This window comes from Schistocerca gregaria, chromosome 4, assembly GCF_023897955.1.
Source record: "Schistocerca gregaria isolate iqSchGreg1 chromosome 4, iqSchGreg1.2, whole genome shotgun sequence".
NCBI classification, from domain to species: Eukaryota; Metazoa; Arthropoda; class Insecta; order Orthoptera; family Acrididae; genus Schistocerca; species Schistocerca gregaria.
Window position 1 is genome coordinate 403,080,078 of NC_064923.1, and position 14,066 is coordinate 403,094,143.

A 14,066-nucleotide genomic window follows, 5' to 3' on the forward strand; every position below is an offset into this window, starting at 1 on the left:
GTGAGAAGAGGCCAGGGACAATTCTAGAAGTTGGTCAGGGGGGGAGGGGGTGGTTAGGGGTCCTCCACCAACAAATTAGTAAAATTTGATTTTGCTTAAAATAGTTTTTGGTAACTGTCTTGGAGTTCAGGGTAAAAAACATGTATTAATAAATAATAAAGTGCCTATTTTAAGTTAAATGATTTGTATTGGTTTAACTAGTAAGGTATTTGCTGCTCTTATTCTTTTGTTAAAATGTGTTTGAAATACATTGCGACCTATATTGCTACATAATTTGGGGGAAAAAAAAATCTGTTGGGGTAATATATTTGCTGATTTCTGAAGTCATCTTATCCAGAGTAATATCGTACTCCATTGGGAGGGAGGGGGGTTTATAGCTGCCATAGCCCCCCCTTGCCATGGACCCTGGCGGTGGCATAGTCACGTGTTTTCAGTCAGTACAATCAGTTGTCCCTGTACACCAGCAAGTACGAATGTGATTATTTTCTTTGCACTTCGCTCTGAGCAAGCATAAAATGGACAAGTTTCTTAAAAGATGTGTGCAGTCCTCCACGTCTGGTACAAGTGGCAGTGTCAGAAGTGAATCAAAATCGAGAAAAAATATACTCTATAAAAGTTATCTGAAGTATAGTTTTACTGTCATGAACAGTAAATCTCAATGTGTAATATGCAGTGAAGTATTGTCACGCAAAAGTATGAAACCATCAAAGCTTCTGCATCACCTCTCAACTAAACATTCCAAGAAAGCTGATAAACTGTTGGATTTCTTCGACAGGAAACTGAAAATACTTAACTACTATGATTCAGGTAATAAAATATTAATATTATTTGTTGATTTAAAATAGTATTAATGTTTCTGATTTCTTATTTGTTTTTTTCTGATTTAACAATATTTTTTACCTGATTTTAAGTATCCAGTGTCAATGAGAAAGCATTACTAGCTAGCCATCGAGTCACTTTCTGAGTTACTAAAGCAGTAAAGCTGCATATAGATACAGAGAATCTTATTTGGTTGAAATTATGTAGGGTAAGAAAGAGGAAAACAAGCTATAAAGCATACTACTTTCTGATAATACCATTGAATGCAAATAAATGATATGACTGGTGACATTTGAGAACAGTTAGTCGAAAAATTAAAAAAGATACCACATTTTGCTGTGCAGTTTGATGAATCTACTGATTTTTTAGATTGTGCTCAGTTTATAGTATTTGTGCACTTTGAAACAGATGAAAGACATTATATTTTTCAAATCATCCTGTGAACACTACTGGCCAGTGTTTGTATGACATGTTTTTAGACATCACTCACAACTACGAGATTGACTGGGCAAAATTTATTGCCATTTGTAGTGATGGTGAGTAATCTGATTGCTTCCGAGTGCAACAACTCACAAAGTGTAAAGGTATCCTCATATAGTGAAGAAAAATGATTAATTTCCTAAATTATAAAGGGCATCTCTTGTTACGCTCCTATCTCACTTCACTTTTTTGTTCATTTAAGTTAATGAGGCTGATTGTCTGCATAAGGCTTCACTGGAGGAACACTGTATTTGAACCTTGACTAAATGGGGATTGTCTGCAGAAATCTGCTTGTGATATGAAATAAAGCAGTAATTGAAGAAAGCAGAAATTACATGAGTTTGTGATGATCACCAATTAAAATTGATGTGGTGTGCTTCTATGTTCTTTCATCTGCTTATCTGCTTGAGAACTTCAAAATTATAGAGCAGAAATTGATGCTTTTATTAGGCCACAATGATCATTAGAAATTTTATACTGGTAATGTCAAAGTAGGCCAGACACTCTCAGACTGCAGGCTAAGTAGCTACATACACACCTGTCCCCATGATATTTTAACTACATATTTTAGTTCTCGAGATTTAACAATATATATAAAAAATTATCTTTTTGTTTAAATGAAGACACTACATTCAGTAATCCGTTTGTAGTTTTCAAAATCAAAATATTAGACAGATGAAAAATTTTGTCATACAAAGAAATAAAATACACATTTTTGTCAGGTAAATGTGTGTACAAAGATTTTAAGGAAGTATAAAATTGGAAACAAACAATTTTAAGAAATAGGGCTCATTGGGTTGGGTCAACTATGCAACGTCTTACATAAAACACATTTAATAACTTGTTAATTTGTTACAATATACCTTTTATTCATTCAATAAAGGAGAAACAATAACATTATGCCATATAAAAACATATCTGGATTACACTCAAATAATCTGCTGTACGAGATACTTAGAGCCTCGCTACTTCATACAGGTATGCTCCCAGCAGCTTTGTCTGAAAAAGAATATGATAGCTATTAAAACAAAGTAATTTTCAGGAAAAATTTGATTGAGTAGCTAAGTTATAATGCTATACTGCCATAAACATTGTGTTAGTGCACACCCGACTCAGATGAGATCATCAGCATTTTGTTAGGAATTGCATTGAGTCTTTTACCCCTCTGCTCACAGAAATTCTTCACCTCCCTGGTTCTATCAATCAGATAGGAAGGAGTCAAATGTTTTGGATAGCACATGGCCTAGCAACTTTAAGTATACCTATTGGAAGACTGGGCATACTGTGGCCATCCTACAGTATAAGGTCAAAATTTAAACATTACACACTTCCTCCAGCCTATGCAAACTGAGAAAATCAATTGGTTCTTTTGAATTCATGTGGTCTACAGTGGGCCTTAGGTGGCTTATAAAAGTACCATTTGCTCATGGGCGATTCTTGGGTACCAAAAGTATCAATTAAGGGAATGGTGATTTCTACAATTTCTATTCATGGCAAATCATTGAAATTTTTGCTGAATGTACTTAATATAATGATCTCAAGGAACTTCAAAATCTTTTTAGATATCATTATCTGTTACCAAAGCCAGAGGTTCTAAGTTACAGTACTTGTGCAGGAAACCACAAAAAACCAATGTATAGCCATTTTTGCACCATGAGCCACAATTATCTGAATAACTAACTGTGAAAAATGGCTTAAATTTTAACTGTAAATTTTTTAAACTTTTATCTAGAAATGTCACTTTCCCATTTTCGAAAATCTTTATCCCTTATCAAAATACAGTCAGAAGATCATGATTTAAACATACCAGTTAAGGTTACATTACACTTCTATAATTTCTATTCATGGCAATTCATAAATTTTTTTTAACCACATGTTCTTTAGATGATGTTCTCACGAAATATTAGAACTTTTTTTGATATCTTTATCCATAACTGAGATCCAGAGGTTAAATAAAAGTTACTGAAATTAAGCACATCAAAATTGCACATAACATCTGGTCTGAGACATAAATGTAGTTTTAACTGACATAGCAAATATATGGCAAGGATTCCGAAGTTACCAAAATATGTTTTTAGTCACAATTTTTTTAACAATAAAACTTTATGTTGCACCATCTCTGTATAACACTCATGTATGTTCTCTTGGCTTGGAAATTATTGCATGGCGCACTTTACAAAAAGTTACTTTCTCATACAAAATTCTTTGTACTTGCAAATCGAAAAACATATTTTTTGGTATGCTGTTTGGCTAGGCCTAAAAATGTCCATTTTTTGTAAAGAAGAATTACAGGAACATGCACTGGATGGGAGAGTATTTTGTGTTAACCATATATTATGCATACTTATCTGTGGTTTAAATGTGTCTAAGTCTATAAATAAGAAGACAACCAGTTGAAAAATGCTTCTGTTGGAGCATAATAAAGGTGAACATGCTCCTTTAAAAGAATCTGACAGAAAACTGGAGAATTAGCTGCCTCATTCCGCCTTCCTCACAAAAAAATTTTGGCATGGGAACATGTTTCAACTTTTCTGTCCTGAAAGAGTGTAGCAGAGAGACAGTGACCATGCAAGGGTGAGGAGGCAGTGATGGTTGTAGAGAGAAATTGGCAGTGAAAGAGAGATGGATGAAGACAGTAGCAATAACAGTGGCAGTGGCAGCCAAAAACAGAGGAGATAGTGATGGTCAATGAGAGTAAGTTGCAACAGGAGAGAGAGAGAGAGAGAGAGAGAGAGAGAGAGAGAGAGAGAGAGAGAGAGAGAGAGAGAGAGAGAGGGGGGGGGGGGGGGGGGATTTTGTGACAGTGGTAGCAAAAGAGAGAGGAGACAGTGTAAATGGAAAAGAGAAATGAGTGGAGACCATACATACGCTTAAGGGTGGGGCTGGGGGTGGGGGGAAGGTGTCTGGACCCCTGCCCCTAACTCTCTGTTAGTTGATAGATGGATCCTATTGTAATTTTATGCCCAAATACACTCACATGCAGCTTCCATTTCTATCTCAGTGGATCTGAGTTTCTTGTCTACTTCAACAAATATGTCACCTATATTTCCCATTTCCCTATCCTTTTGGTATATGCTTCACTTTTCCCCAAAGATATGGATACTGTCAACTTCACATTTTAGCTAGCTTTCTGTGCAAAGTATTATGTGGGCTCGGTGCTTTTTAGGAGTGCTTCAAACTCGGACAAACTCATTGCAAATGTTTTAGCAGTAAACCACTAGAATTTTGAAACTCTCGTATGTGGGAGGTATTTCTTTGGATCTTACACTGGGGGAGAGGGGAGGGGGGGGGGGGGGGGCGGCAGCAAACGCGTTACTTGGGATACCCATGTGGCCAAAGGAATCAAACAAACAATAGCACAGTCAAAATCAGCGAGAAGTTTGTGTGTGGATGGGAGATTCCACAGGGTTGCAGGAAAAACACTGTGCAGCAGTGTGAAGGCCACTCATTGAGTCCATACATAACAAAATGGTGTGAGGTGAATGAGGGCAGTATGGGTGAATGAGGACAGTTTAATAAAGAAAAAGGCCCAGTAAATGACCATCAGTTTGTTGAGGAGAAGATATGGGGAACAAGACAAAGAGGGGAAGACAGAAATCGTGGCTGAGAGAATAGAGGTGGAGCCAATAAGTCAACCCACTTGAGGGTGGGCAGCAGGTGGGTTACATCCTAAAGCCACAAAAAGAATTGGATAGGAGGGTTGAGCAGCAGTTTTGCGCCCTAAAACCATTAAAAAAAAAAAGGGGGTGATAGGTTGGATAGTGATGGCATAGGAAACGAGGAGCTGGGACCACCAAACTGAAAGGGAGGGAATCCCAGTGTCAACCAGAAGAATATCGACAGGGCTAGTGTGAAACGTACCAGTGGCCATATACCAAGATGGTGGACTGGGTCCAAGAGGAGCAGTATGGAACGGACAGCTGAGCCACAAACATGACATAACTAAGGACCAATAAAGCTGAAAAAGAGTTGAATGATCTATGCCCCACAAGGTGGGGGCGAACGAAGGACACCGAGTTTACGGAAACAGTCAATCTTTATAAGGCGGATATGGGGCAACCAAGTAAACTTGTTGTCAAAATGAAGACCCAAGAAACACAACTGGAGAACCACAGTCAGGTATTGCACTTCATGGTACAGCTTCTGGATTGGGATGGACTGTAGCACGGTGATTGAAATGCACCACCCATGATTTAAGGGGAGAGAACCTCAAAGCGTGAGAGAGTCCCTGTGGAAGCACTCCAGATGGCAACCTGGAGCTTTTTCTCCACAGAGGAGTTTTTGCTCCACAGAAGCCTCTGTGTGGGAACTAGCCCAGATACAGAAATCATCCACGTACAGAGCAGGGGGTGACAAATGATCTGACTGAAGCCAAGAGCTCATTAATTGCGATAAGGAAAAGGACACTTAATACAGAGCCCTAATCCGTTCTCCTGGGAGAGATGAGAAAGGTGCTAACCTGAATTCTGAACAACCAGTGGGACATGAGCTGGCAAATAAAAACTGTGAGTGGCCCAAAGACCCCACTAGTGGAGCATAAGTAAGATGTGATAGCGCCAAGCCATGTCATAGGCCTTACAAAGAACAAAGAAAATTATGACAAGATAGTGGCGCCGAGAAAGGGCCTGCCGAATTGCGGTTTCCAAGTTAATCAGATGATTTATTAAGCTCCATCTCTCCCGAAAACCGCACTGGTAAGGAGACAACAGGCCGCAAAATTGGAGGGCACAATAGAGCCAATGACCCATCATCTATTCAAATATAGGGCTTTTTTGGTCACAATGTCTTGGCTGGTAACTATCAGGGGGATGGATCCTTACTGGGCCTAAGAACTGTCTCTCCACTGAGAGGAAACCTCACAGAGTCAAATGCAGTTAATCACCTGGAGGAGACATTGTCACTATGGAGGATTGTGTGGAGGATTGCTTAGGAATGGAATTAGGGCCAGGGGCTGAATCATGGGGAGAGCTGAGGGCCAGAAGTAGTTCCCATTTAGCAGAAGGGGCCTGTAGGATACTACCTGCCAATGAGTAAAATATGATACATAGCCCTCTGTTTACAGTGGAGGAAAGTGGCTGGACACTGTTGCAAAATGGGTCACAAGATGTTCCACGGGCAGTGCTTGATTCGTACAAAAGCCACCTATAAGGGCAAGGCCCAGGATGGACGATGGCCATTGGCAGCCTTGGATGGTGCGGAGCATAGTCCACACCCATTACAAAGAGACAGAAGAACCTAGGGAGGAGAAAAATCATTTTCAACACATCTGTTTGTGAGTTGTGAAGGAGGGCAGATAGGGCAATGGGCCTAGATAGTCAGGACAGAGACAGAGACTGCAAAGCATGACCACAGAGTCCAGGTGGACCCAGGCAGAAACCATTTCCAAAGCAGTATGAAGGAGGATCCATGTACTAACAAAGTCTGTACAGACTAATGTGCAAACACCGCTGGAAGCCCTCAAAGGGCCGACCTCGTTCCAACAGAAAGCTTGGAACCCACAAAGTGAGTGAGCATCAGTAAAATGTGATTCCTGTAGAACAACACAAAGTGAGGAGAAAAAGGAAATATATGTCGAGGGGACAGGGCCCAGAGAGAGAGAGAGAGAGAGAGAGAGAGAGAGAGAGAGAGAGAGAGAGAGAGAAGGCTTCAGGGAGATCTAGAAATGAGAGAGAGCATGTGACCTTGGGGTGCAGAGACTATGAGTCCCACAGCCGATGTGTGGCAGCAGGTCTCCAGTCTGCGAGATGCCAGGGGTATGGGTCCTGGGAGGGGGCCCCATCACCACACCGGCTGATGCTGAAAAAGGGGGACAGTTCTCTGGCCAGGTAGGGGGAGTGGCAACTAGAGGGGAGGGCATGGAAACCACAGGGGAGGAGGAGTGGAGGAGGGGGGGGAGGACAGAACTGGCATAAGGAGATGGGGGAAAGGATGTGACAGACGCAAACCTAGGTATCACAGACACAGTGTGAAGACAGTTATATTTGTGACGAGCCTTAGTGTAGCACACTTTTCCTTTGTATAAACTTGGAGCCCTGCCATGCATGGTCAGTGATGGTCATGACAATTAACACTCATGGGTGGCAGTACACAGGCATGCCACTCATGGAGTGGGCATCCACATTCACCACTTAGAGGGTCCGATGTAAAAGTGAGAAAAATGTGCCCAAAACGCAAACACAAACAGCTCATGGCGGTGGGACGTACAGTTGCACATCTCACACTGATAAACCATAAATGTGAACATCTCTGGGAGAGTATGCCCCTCAAATGCCAGAATACACACCAATACTGACATGACTGTTCTCGTGGCCTTTTTGAACAAGCCAAACAAAACAAATACCACACCATTCCAGACTGGCCAGGAGTTCATCAATTTGAAGGATGAAGTCCCTATGAAAAATGACTTGCTCGACCACATTCAAAGACTGGGGAGGAGTAATGGGCACCAGAATGTCACAAAGAGAGTCACAGGTATGAAGGGCCACAGATTTGGAAGCAGAAGAAAGTTTGATCAACAGTGAACCCAACAGCACTTTCACGACTCCAAACTTGTTTTCAATAGTTTCCATGAAAAATAATGGCTTGGTGATGGTGAAAGGGACCCCTCAGTCCTGGTACTGACCAGGTAGTTGTGAAAGGGTTTCACCCCAACCTGTTGAGGCTGGTCCTCACATGAGGGGGTATCCAGGGAAGGGAAGGCATTAAAGGATCCATTCCTAACTAAAGAGATGGCCAGCTTTTTGGAGTTTAATACCTTTCATATACAAAGCGACTGCTGTGATATATCACTGATTCTGATCAGGGCTCAGGGCTCTCCCCATGGACACTGGACAGTCATTGCTAGGTCCGTGTGGGATGGCAGCCATGGGAAGGGGGGGCGGGGCACTGCTGCTAGGCATACATGGGATGATAGCAGCTCCGGTACCAGAAATGTGGTCCCTGTGTCATCAGGGGACTCAACCAAAAGGGTGCTTAATGACTCCACTACATGGACTGGCCACCTTGCTAGCTATGTAGTGTTAAAGGACAAGACCATTGAGGGAAAGATGGAAAAGGTGGTAAGGCCACACACCAAAGTAAGTGTTGATGACCGTAAAGTGTTCTCCAGTTAACATACACTATGGATACAAAATCTAGGGGATGTCAAATGCCAAAAAGGAAAGGTGTAAAAAGAACACAAGATGAAGAAAACCATAAGGGATAGCAGAAACCAAGAGGATAGCTGGGCCCACGTAAACAAGGACAGGGAAGAGAGGGGAAGGAAGGGGGCAGAGGGAAGGAAGCCAGGGAAGGACACGTATTGGAAAGGGGTAGCCCAGGAAGGAAGAAATAGCTTGGGGCCCATGTACGAACTCACAAAAGAGCTGTGAGTCCTCTGGCGGGCATAGCAGGAGAAGGGGCTGTCATTTTTGGTAGTAGACATACAGTTCCCCATCCTGTTTCAACTGTGTTTCAGAACCAAATGCTTTGCTTCTGAACCGTCAGGCTTATGATCACACGGTCATTGTGTTGGAGTGTGGAGTTGTTACACTCTGGTTCAACTGCAACAAATACCCATTTATTCCCTGCTAAATGTGAAAAAATACAGTAACGCACTACACACCTGTGTAGTGCACCTGGATAGCATATATAGAGGGAAACATTCCATGTGTGAAATTATATATAAAAACAAAGATGCTGTGACTTACCAAACGAGAAAGCGCTGGTAGACAGACACAATTTAAAAAAAAACACATACATTTCAAGCTTTCGCAACCCAAGGTTGCTTCATCAGGAAAGAGGGAAGGAAAGGATAAGATGAAAGGATGTGGGTTTTAAGGGAGAGGGTAAGGAGTCATTCCAATCCCGGGAGTGGAAAGACTTACCTTAGGGGGGAAAAAAGGACAGACCTTAAGGGGAAAAAAAGGAGGGTATACCTGTCGTTTTTTCCCCCCTCAGATAAGTCTTTACTCTCCCGGGATTGGAATGACTCCTTACCCTCTCCCTTAAAACCCACATCCTTTCATCTTTCCTTCTCCTTCCCTCTTTCCTGATGAAGCAAGCTTGGGTTGTGAAAGCTTGAAATTTGTATTTGTGTGTTTTTTATTTTGTCTAACTACCAGCACTTTCCCGTTTGGTAAGTCACAGCATCTTTGTTTTTATATATAAGAGAGAGAGAGAGAGAGAGAGAGAGGGGGGGGGGGGGGGGGGCACCCCCGAATTCCAGAGACCAAATTCTAACCATGGAACTTGCCATGGCTAATAATGCTATCTAGTCAAATTTTGCCTATCGTCCACTGCTGCTCTGACTTTGATGACCTTTACTTTGTGTAATTCAGTGACTAAAGACTATTGTCCTCTTATACTACTGTGCAAACTACACTTCTGGCCATTAAAATTGCTACACCACGAAGATGACGTGCTACAGACGCGAAATTTAACGGACAGGAAGAAGATTCTGTGATATGCAAATGATTAGCTTTTCAGAGCATTCACACAAGGTTGACGCCGGTGGTGACACTTACAACGTCCTAACATGAGGAAAGTTTCCAACTGATTTCTCATACACAAACAGCAGTTGACTGGTATTGCCTGGTGAAACATTGTTGTGATGCTTGCCTGTTGAAACATTGTGGTGATGCCTCATGTGAGGAGGAGAAATGCGTACCATCATGTTTCTACCATCATGTTTCCAACTTTGATAAAGATTATAGCATATTGCGATTGCAGTTTATCGTATCGCGACGTTGCTGCTTGTGTTGGTCGAGATCCAATGACTGTTAGCAGAATATGGAATCGGTGGGTTCAGGAGGATAATACGGAACGCCGTGCTGGATCCCAAGGGCCTCGTATCACTAGCAGTGGAGATGACAGGCATCTTATCCACATTACTGTAATGGATTGTGCAGCTACGTCTTGATCCCTGAGTCAAAAGATAGGGACGTTTGCAAGACAACAACCATCTGCATGAACAGTTTGACGAAGTTTGTAGCAACATGGACGATCAGCTCGGAGACCATCGCTGCGGTTATCCTAGCACTGCATCACAGACAGGAGCACCTGCAATGGTGTACTCAAGGACGAACCTAGGTGTATGAATAGCAAAACGTCATTTTTTCAGATGAATCTAGGTTCTGTTTACAGCATCGTGATGGTCACATCCATGTTTCTGCGCATCAAAGTGAACACACATTAGAAGAGTGTATTCGTCATCGCCATACTGACTTATCACGCGGCGTGATGGTATGGAGTGCCACTGGTTACACGTCTCGGTCACCTCTTGTTCGCATTGACCGCACTTTGAATAGTGGACATTACATTTCAGGTGTGTTACAACCCATGTCTCCACCCGTCATTAAATCCCTGCAGAAACCCTATATTTCAGCAGGATAGTGCACAACCACATGTTGCAGGTCCTGTACGGGCCTTTCTGGATACAGAAAATGTTCGACTGCTGCCCTGGCCAGCACATTCTCCAGATCTCTCACCAACTGAAAATGTGCTGCCCTGGCCAGCACATTCTCCAGATCTCTCACCAACTGAAAATGTCTGGTCAATGGTGGCCGAGCAACTGGCTCGTCACAATATGCCAGTCACTACTCTTGATGAACTGTGATATTGTGTTGAAGCTGCATGGGTAACTGTACCTGTACACGCCATCCAAGCTCTGTTTGACTCAATGTCCAGGTGTATCAAGGCCGTTATTACAGCCAGAGGTGGTTGTTCTGGGTACTGATTTCTCGGGACCTATGCACCCAAATTGTGCGAAAATGTAATAACATGTCAGCTCTAGTATAATATATTTGTCCAATGAATACCTTGTTATCATCTGCATTTCTTCTTGGTGTAGCAATTTTAATGTCCAGCAGTGTATAAGAATTGTGCAATTATTGTCACAGTTTGAGATGTAGCAAGGTGAAATGGATCCATTTGCTACAGTTCCACTTCTTAAATTTTTATCTCCCATTTTATATATTTCTCTTCTTCCAGAAATGTTAATGCTTATGCATGTCATTCACAAAGCCTCTTTCAATCTTCTCTTTTCTCCCTCAGTCTATCATTCAGTATTTGTTCCCATTGTAGACCTCTCTGAGTCGCATCATCCTTCACCTGGTCTCTCCATCTTGTTCATAGTCTTCCAATTGGTCTTCTTCGAGGCTCTGTCCATTCCAGAACTCTTCTTGGTAGTCTTTCTTTTCCCATACATTTAACATGGCCAACCCATTTTAGCCTTTTTCTCTTCATGGTTTCATTTAGTGGATTGATCTGAATTATGTTTTGTATTGTTTCTATTTCTTACCCTTTTCATTCTTGTCTTAATCAAGATCTATCACAGAAAGCATGTCTCTGTTGCCTGTATTCTTCTCAGATGTTTCGTTGTCCAGCTCCAAGATTCTGGCTCATAGATGAAATTCATAAATCATATGATTTGTATACCATGGTCCTTGTTTTGGCACTTATTTTCCACTTCCTAATTGTATTTGATACACAATAATAAAATTTTGAACAGTTTTCTATGCTCTTCATAATTTCTTTCTTGATGTTTCCTTTCTCAATCAGCTTAGAAAGTGTCTACTACTCTAATAATTTTTAAAGCCTCTGCTTCTTTAATAATTTTTCCATTACAACTTGCATCATTCATTTTTTTCCATTTTTCCTGTTGATTTTCCATAACCTCACTCTTTGTTAATCTTATTTCTGAGCCTACCAGCTGTTTAGTTGTGCTTCCAATTCCTGCTTATTGTCTTCACGTATCATCATATCATCTGCATATGCTACGATTGTCATATCATCTGCTGTTGACTTTTGGCAATCTTTCCTTATGTTGTTGTCCATGAATATATTGAAGAACACTGATTAGAAGAGCATACTTCCTTGTCAAACCCCTCTGTCTGTCCTAAGTGATTCCGACGTTTTGCTATACATTGTAATGCAAGCCAGGCATTTGTTATACATATTTCTCATTGTAAGTGGCATTCCTTTTGACTGGTCTTGTATATTCAGAGTTTACCATGTGTATTCCCTTCTAACAATGCCATAAGCCTTTAATATATCTATGAATGCAACTGTGATGTCTTTCTCAAATTCTTTTCTAGAACATTTCTAGCAATAAAAATGGCATCTATAGTTGGGCCAGAGGCCCAGAATCCGTGTTGTTGTTATCTCAAGTGTTCCTCTACCTAGTTCCTGATTTTCTGTAAAATTATCTTTTCATAAATCTTAATGCAGTGACACAGTACTACTATTTTTCTATATTTCTACTTTTCTCCAATCATTAGGAGTCTCCCCATAGGTTCATACTATTCTCATTATTCTATACAGTCACTGAATTCTGATACTTCCTGTGGCTTCGATCATTTCCACTGGGATGTCATCTTTAATAATTACTTTACAGATACTGTTGAAAATGATGTCTGTATGAAACAGGATACACAGCATATACTTGAGTCCACTGACAAAACACAACTGTAGTACACTACCTTCAGTAAACATGGACGGCATTCTGCAGCTTACTGACAGCCTCAGAAACAAGAAATCAACAGGATTAGATGAATTTTCTCCTTACCTATTAAAGGAATGCAACTATGAACTAGTGCAACCATTAGTTCATCTAATAAACTGTGTTCTCAAAGACAGTATATTCCCTTACAAGGTGACATTGGCTGTCGTCAAACCATTACAAAGAACGATGAAAGAAAACATGTTTATAACTACAGGCTCGTTGTCTTAATCTCAATACTTAGCAAACTGATTGAGAAAATAATGTTAAAAGAAATCTAGGAACTTTACAACAATGCTGACATGTTATATGATTTCCAGCACAGTTTCAAAAGAGGTTGAAGTACCATATCAGCAGCAGTACAGTTTGTCCATTATGTATTGGAATAAAAGAAATGAAAAATCGTAAGCAGCAGGAATATTCCTGGGCCTCGCAAAAGCTTTTGATAGAGTACATTGTGATGTGTTCTTATAAAAAATTAGGTCACTGCGAAACTCATGCAGCTGCTGGGTATATATTTAAAATATAGGCAATAGTGTACAAGCATTATATACTATAATGGAGAATTAATGAAGAGGAGAGAGTCAAGAATAAGAAACACGTCTTTCAGTGTTCCTTAGGGTTACGTTTGAGATCCACTCCTATTTATATGTTATGCACGGAAAGTTCTAGTTGAGAATTACAAATTATTTAGGAATACAGGAACGACTCATGAAAAGGCACAAGCGCTCCATTGTTGATAGGTACACAACAACAGATACAGAGCTTTCAGAATGAAATTCCTTTTTGAAGCTTGTAGGTGATTCACACACACAAATATACAAAATATGCACATGCCTGTCTGCTTAAATTGTGCTCAGGTGACTGCCAACTTTTTCCTGGTCCACAGTGAGTATACTGGGATGAGGTGACGGTGCAGGGTGGGATGGGATAAGGGATGGAGAGAGACAGGAGGCATGGAGGGGGTTGGGGAAGCATCTAGCAGCTTGTGGGAGAGTGGGGAACCATCTGTGGGCTAGCTAGGGGTGCAGGAAAAGGGGGCAGGTGGCTGATGGCTGGGCACGTGATTTCACAGACTAGGGTGTGAGATGGCAGCACACAACTAGCTGACACAAACTGGGTGGTGGTGATAGCTCCCATCTGCACAGCTCAGAAAAGCTGGTGGTTGGTAGTGGTGGAGCGGATCAAGATGGCACGGGTTGTGAAGTAGCGATTGAAATCTCGCATGTTGTGCTCTGCTGAATGTTGAGCCACTGGGTGGTCTGCCTTGCAACAGTTTGGCAGTGGC

General features: G+C 41.3%; 1 protein-coding gene across 1 annotated transcript in view; it reads right to left on the reverse strand.

Moving 5' to 3' along the window:
• Nucleotides 1–2,117: 2,117 nt before the first annotated feature.
• LOC126267504 (cytosolic non-specific dipeptidase) overlaps nt 2,118–14,066 on the reverse strand; it is a 180,350-nt gene continuing 168,401 nt past the window's right edge. The window contains exon 9 of the mRNA XM_049972801.1: nt 2,118–2,298. Within this exon, the coding sequence (XP_049828758.1) occupies nt 2,254–2,298 (45 nt within the window). The 3' untranslated portion in view covers nt 2,118–2,253. The remainder of the gene's footprint in view (nt 2,299–14,066) is intronic.